Source organism: Gasterosteus aculeatus, chromosome 6 (genome assembly GCF_964276395.1).
Source record: "Gasterosteus aculeatus chromosome 6, fGasAcu3.hap1.1, whole genome shotgun sequence".
NCBI lineage: Eukaryota > Metazoa > Chordata > Actinopteri > Perciformes > Gasterosteidae > Gasterosteus > Gasterosteus aculeatus.
Window position 1 is genome coordinate 4,996,181 of NC_135693.1, and position 7,319 is coordinate 5,003,499.

At 43.5% G+C, this 7,319-nt stretch overlaps 1 protein-coding gene across 1 annotated transcript; it reads left to right on the top strand.

The window, feature by feature from the left end:
* Positions 1–3,318: 3,318 nt before the first annotated feature.
* Positions 3,319–6,808, top strand: spmip7 (sperm microtubule inner protein 7). The gene is made up of 5 exons (XM_078104870.1): positions 3,319–3,752; positions 4,637–4,713; positions 5,692–5,774; positions 6,163–6,461; positions 6,777–6,808. The coding sequence occupies exons 1-5, from the start codon at positions 3,350–3,352 to the stop codon at positions 6,806–6,808; spliced, it is 894 nt and encodes a 297-aa protein (XP_077960996.1). The 5' UTR covers positions 3,319–3,349.
* Positions 6,809–7,319: the final 511 nt, after the last annotated feature.

Here is a 7,319-nt window from a genome sequence, read left to right on the forward strand (position 1 = left end):
ATTTATTACACCATTATAGGCAGCAGTGTCATCATGTGTCTTCATGCATGTTAAAACAGGTCATGAAATAGTAAGAGAAATGCTAAACCGTGACTTGCTTTTCTTTTGAACAGTGCATGTGTTCATTTGCCTTTATCTTTGGAATCATTAGTTCTGCCTTTCACACTTAATAGTCCTCCGTTTGTGGAAGCTCATGGGTGTGCTTCTTTGTAATCTCATTAATTACTATAATGATGTGCGACCTGAATGGGTGACTCGCTTTACAGTGAGAGCCCCCCCCGTCTCCTCCCCCACCGGTTATCTGGTACTTTTGTGTTGCCCGTCTTGTTAGCAAAGAAGACATAGACCGTTATCCCAACTCCCTCAGGACTTACAGCTGCTTGTTTATCTGCTGTTGTCAACATATTCATCAGGGAAAGTGACATTTCATTATGCTGACTCTCCCCTGGGGAAAGTTAACATTAAACATCGTGCTCATGCAGCATCATGATAGCCCGGGGGGTTGCATGGGGGGTGCATGGGAGGCGGGGGGTGAGAACTTCCATATTAAAAGCATTATAAGGAGCAGAGTTTTCACTCCCACCACCCTCATGAAAAATGTACAGCGGCATATTCATTACTTCATTGAGCTAAGTGAGTGTGACAAGCGGAGAGCTGCAGCAACCGAGGGCATGGAAGCAGCACTACAAAGGAGCCTTCGGCCGCTCTCTGAGGACATGGCCATTCCCGCCACTCGCGGGGGCTTCGTCTTTGCACTCTGTTTGTATTCATACAAACGGTCGAGGGTGCCGCGCACAGAATGCAAGAGACAGAGTTCACTGAGGCCAATTTGTCCTCTAATCTAACGCGTGCTTAGTCATTGGGGCGCTGATCAATTCACTGCCTTTTCAGTGTGACGAATGTGACCCATGAGCTATGACTTTAGACCCTTACGCTGTAAATGTGATCATCCATTTGCATCGGTTTACGAGACATATGGATATAATCCTAGAAGAACATAGATTCTTTTTTTGTGAACCGGATTAGAGGCCATATCATGCTTACAAAGGGACAGATTCATATGTGTGTGACCTTTATGAGATCTCCAAAGATATCCGAAGACGCCTAATGCATCAAAGCTATTTACCAAAATGGCATGAACAATTGCAAACAATTATATCTGTCATCTGTAATTTCTTAAAGTGCTGATTGCAATGAAGTATTCCGTCCACATTTGTCCTCTGTACTCTTAGACGATCCCCTCCCCGCGCCCCGTGGTCGTGACTCGCCCCCGGGCCTGCCCGTCTGTTCCCTCGGTGTCATCTCAGGTCACCTTCAACCCTCTGATTACCAAAAAAAAAATAGTAATTCAGCCACAACACTACAGGTGTGACTTTACTTTGATGACCCCTCTGCAGCAACAACATGCCTCTTTCTGCAGAGCAACAGTTTCCCCCAGATGGACAAACAAATGAATGGCTGCTGCACTGTAGCACGGCCCCTATCACCACGGGCAAAATGTGGGATGTGGGATTTAAATCATTTCTGAGACCGTGGAGGAGTCTAGAGAATGGAAGAGAAGCTGACTAATAACACGGGATCCAGTAACACGGGCGGCTCCGATGGTAATGACTCCTCACTCCGGAAATACCTCATTCCCTGCAAAAAAATGCAGTCATCCGAGGCTGGTATTCAAATTCAAAACTACACACAAAAAAATAAGAAAAACACTTGAAATAATTGGTACACAAAGCATTGCATATATGTTATGTTGTGTTGTGAGGAATTAACCGATATCCGAATAATGAATTGTCTCCAAAAGCAATAAATCTTTTGAACCCCTGCACCTATTTATTAACCTCATTTGTGAGAAATGTGTGAATGTAAAATGTGCTCGGCCCTCATTAGACATAAGATTGATGCAAATGGTTTGCTTTGTTTTTCTCCATTTTATCTGGAGCGCTCACATAAGATCTCACAAGTGTCATTCGTGCTTCTCCATTTGTGGAGGAATATTGTGTGAGAGTCGGGCATATTCACCACACAGTTATCAGAATAACTCTAATTAGGCTATTTTTAACACATCCTTTTAAACTGCTCTTGGGTGTTTACATTTGCTAATGACAGCCTGAGCAAAAATCATCTATCAGCAAGCATCATCGTCATCGCCACTGACACGTTAACATGGATCCTCTCCCAAGGAAAACGCCACCTTCCCATGCTGCTTCCCGTAGTTATGTAAAAGCACGCACACGCATGTGCATCTAAACAGTACATTTATGTGAAATGTTTACATTTGCACATTGCACTACAGACAACCCAAGCAAAATAATTAATAGGCACCGAAGCATTTTTGCTCCAGTAAATACAAGACAGCTCTTTCAAGTCAGTGCATTCGCCAGATTACACCGGTTGTAAAAACTACTTTACATTTCTGTCATTTATATTTCAATTTAGTTTACCGTCAACTTGAAAAAACAGTCGAATAACTCCACTCCCGGTTGTTGTTTAGTCGGCAAGCAAAGAACATGAATCACTTCAATATTTTTTTAGGGACATCAAATTTGCCTGAGGTATTCAGCATTGGCTTTATGGTGACCTTGTTATGCTACCATGGTATTTTTAATCTTGTACGTTATCATCATAATATTGCAACGGGGACTTTTGCGGTGATATTTGTCATTTAATTCATGGAGGGGGGGCATTCACAGGTCTGTTTTTAGCGTCTAATAACACAGGCTCTGTGGCTCCATCTCGTGGTCTTTCGGAGGAAAAGCAGATAACTGCCACCTTCTATAGCAACGGTTGTTTGCTTCTTTCAGAAAATAAACCATTCACAGCGCATCACGGGATGTAATGTAGCATTCTCTCGGGAGGCTCAGTCTGGTAAACACTGAGGGGGGGGGGCCGAGCCGTCTCATTATTGTTTGCCCCCATCGGTGTGCAGTGAGGTTTTAACGACTGACAAAAACATTTTTCTTTGGTCAGTGTGATAAACTGTTGTAAATTGCCTGATCCAGCAGCTTCCAGGTTACATTATTTGTCACGAAAGGTTCCCTCTGAATTATTATGACTGTGGCATCTAGAATAGATAGAGTGGGCTGTTTATTAGATCCTTGTTCTCCATCATTATAACAAATACAGATTAACAGCTCACGCATGCATGTTGTGCCAAGGTTTGTGGAGCTACACACCTCCAAGGCCAGCAGGTCATGTTGCTTCTCTGCATGTCAGTAATTTGATAAGAGCAGTCTCCGGGCAACCAGTGCTTACTGCTTCATTATACCTGACGGGACATCTATGACGTGCTCTTTCAAACGCACACATAAGACACACACACACTCTGCTGTGTTGAGCTTCTGCCCTGGCAATGATGGCAACTCTTTTGGATCCCCACAAGCACTTCTCTGCAGAGCAGCATGCCATCAGACGGCTGGACGCTGGACCGGAAACTGGTGTTGCCGACCAGCCTTTCGCTCCATGTCACCCCCGTGCTGAGCGCGTCAACCCGGCTCCTTCACGAGACGACGTCCCACTGCTGGATCCTTGCTGCGGTCACCTGAGCGCTGGAGCCGAGGTGTACCTGGGGGTCAGGGCTCGACCCAGATTCATAGATGTTCCGCATGTGGCCTCTGCCCTGTGGGTTCCTCCGGGTTTCAAGGAGACGCCACTCACGGCTGCAAACCCCTCTGGGATCTGCGCCGACCTGAGGGAAGACAAGGCCTGGAACTCCAGGAGGATCCCTGATGCAGTGTTGAGAGCAAGACTCAGTGGTAAAATGAGATTGTGTCTATATTTGATTCAAATAACACTCTGTATGCATTGCAACAGTGGTCTCTGCTGTAGAGTGGTCAAAGGAGCCTAATGCTGCAACTGAAAATACACAAGAGCAATTGGTTCTCCAGCTTGTAAAGATTTCCTGCTTTCCATAGACATATAAAATAGTATCAGAGATTAAGACAATACAGTTTGAGTCGGCCACCTTGGGCTCCCCGGAGACATTTTGACTGTTTGACGGAACGAAAGAAGAATCAAGGAAGGAATTTAACAAAATGTTTCGTATTATATTATATAACTATATAATAGTATTTGATTGCTTTAATCTATTGTGTAGTAATGACAAACAAAAGGGTAAAGTAAACACACAGCACATGGTCATATCAAAGAAATAGAAAGGGAGTTACTTAACTCTACCATTACTGCCATGATGTCTGAAAACAGAACAAAATGAATAATGAAAATCGGTAGTGGCACCAATAATAATAATACTTTGAACATTGGGTGACTGGACTTGTTATATTCAAAATGGAAACATCCATCTCAGCTTGTTCTTCTGAGAAGATAAGCCAATCTCTTGCAAAGAGGATTTTGGGAACACAGGGATGTGACCCCGTAATGGGTGATGAGAGTGGTAGTTGGTTTTTCTTAGTTCTAGCAAAAATAACACCTGTATTACAATGTAAACATAGACATAAGTCATTTGTATTCTAATGTGTTTGCTGTTGCCGATAGTTACTCTAAGGCCTCATACACAAGTCACAGAGTGGAACAAGAAGCGCCAACATGCATCGTGTATTTCTGGCCTTCAGAGCAGTTTCTGCTGGTTCCCAAGTTGGCCTGTGGGCTGGACACTTAACTGTTGTTGTTTCATCCTAAGGTTCGACTGATCCTGTTCCATCACACTCACACGCAATGTCGCTTAACGGATTCCCCTTTAAACACGCGGGAACTCAGGTGGGTGATGATTGAATTGGAATTTGCTTTGCATAACAGCATGTGTTTACTACATGGACATGCAACCCATGCTTATTATAATCGTACTTATTTGTTCCAGCTTCTGAGAACGTAAACACATAATTCATACATTCCATTGACTGCAGTGTTGCGGAAAATGTTCCCAAACTAATGCTGGCTTAATTTCTGCAAAACAATTGTTATTATTTAATTTCATCAGATGACTCGTCAAAAAATCCCTTTTGTCATCACAACACTGAAATATTAAGTATGTTTGAGTCCCACCACACATGATAAGCATCACATTAGATCACATTAGATCACGTTGACGTGTATTATTATGGTTTGTAGAAGCTCTGCAGTACTGAGCTGCAGTGACGAGTTTATAGTGCTGCCTGGTGAATGGAGGCTTGATTAATGTGTGTTGTTAAGACAATTCAGACGTGGGGGGAGAGTGTTAAAGAAAGCGCTCCATGTCGATGCTTTAAACACAGGAAATTGTCAGATTGATTCACTCAGATTCAATCAAGAGTCATTGTGGAGTTTTGTCTCACTTTTGTTTTGTAGTCGTTTAGATAAGATCCTGGTGTGCATAACGCTGTAAAAAAAACTCCCAAATGCTTTACAATGGTGCTACCTTCATTTATTGATTCAAATACCATGTTGTCGTCTTTTCGGTAAACATCTTATTATTTGGATTACCATAAGAGTAATTTGCCCCGCAAAGGGGGATCCCGTCTCCTTTCATCTAGGACCATCGTCAGGCCAAAAGTCATCATCTTTATCCAACACATCTGTTGAGGAAAAACCAATGTCATTCGTATCTGCACTTTATGTTTGATGCAGATGTGCAAGAGTCAGCATGCTAAAATCCTAAAACAACGTGGTAACTGTAAGCATGCTCAGCATTAGCATATTTGTACAAAAATGAAACCACGTGCAGCATAATAAAACGGATGGAAATTGTTTGTTTTTAAGGATTCCTTCTCTTGTGATACGAGGCCACGGAGAAACAACTCTCTGGCAGTTCTGCGCTACAGATACACTTCTGCAACACAGAGGTAAGAACACACTGACCTTTATTAGTGTGCTTTGCATAACAGTGAAGCTAAACAAAGCTCACCTCCCACACAAATCATTATGCACAGTCCACGCACACTGTCATTTTGCTTTGAGGATTATCGAGAGTGAGTAGGTTTGATGCTCCGGTCGTTTTATTCAGGGAGCAGTGTGTCCTCTTTGTGTGTAAATTCTGAATTCATGTAGCTGGTTTATGGCCGTGCTCAAAGCTTCTGGGAAGACGTGGCTCCCAGAAGCTTGTATACTTTCTGCAACAAAGGGGGCCGTTTAAGAATTACAAACTGCTGCTAATAACTTTTGGGAATCAAGTTAATCAATTTCCCTGGAGGCACTCGGCTCTGATGTTAACCGGTCGCTGTTTGTCTGCAGGGGTTATGAGGAAGTTTGTTGGGATTCAAAATTACCTCCGCGCTTGAAGGCACCAGACAGCACCCTTGAGAAATTGACCGACCCAGTGAGTGAGCTGACCTCATGGAGGCGCTGCGGGGGTCGACCTCGGCGGGGGCCGGTGAGCCATGGACAGCAAACGGTGACAAACTCTGCCCAGGCTGCAGCTCGGTGCTTTTCTTTCTCTGCAGCTGTGGGATTTCAGAGGTTTAAACTCAATCACAAGCGAAAGAAGGAAATTCTCCGCAGTAGTGGAACTGCTGTGCTGGAGTTATTAGGCAGTGGGTGGTTTTCAAGAAAAAATCAATTTAATTGTGTTATCTGAATATAATTAAGGTTAGATTAAAAAAAGGAATTGCTGTTTTCTTCTATAATTAAAATTAAATATTTGATGCGAGTGAAAGGTATAAAAGAGACATTCCATTATGTTTGAAATGAGTTCCAGCTGATCTTGTATTATTTGTGCTGCGCATCAATATGCCTCTTGTGCCTTTATGGTCTGCAATTCTAATCATATACACCTACGGGTCGAATTCACGGAATTTGTTGTTTCAGGGTGCTAGTTGAATTTCCATCACGCCGTTCTCCTCACTCAGGGGCCTCCCTCACCACGGCAACACTGCTGTAGGATCAATGTCAGGCGGCTGGGGGCACCGAGGCTCTGCTCTCTGCGGGTCGTGTTACTGCACTTACCACAGTTTCACAAGCGTCTGGAGAGCTGTTGTTCAAGTAATGTTCAAATGCGAAAGGTCTCTCTGGAGCCATTGTTTGGTTGGTCCTCTCTGGGCTACAGAAACATGGCGGACTACATGAAGATGACCAATTAACTTTGTAGAAATGAATGGAACTTTATATTTACACACACATATATATATTATTCCATTTCTGTCAGGATCCGGGTCTCTCTCTCTCTCTTCCCCTCTGCCATATACATTCAGTGACACACTCATTTGCCCATTAGTCTCACCTCTGCACACACACCCACTTCTCACATAGCCTTCCCATCCACCTGCCGCTCATTTCAATCAGTGGCCGCGCCGTTTGCTGTTACACCTGTTTCTCGTCATGTCTAATCACCCTGTCTATATCTTGCATGTGTTCCCTTTGTGTCTTGTCGGATTATTCTTGTGAGTCAACCC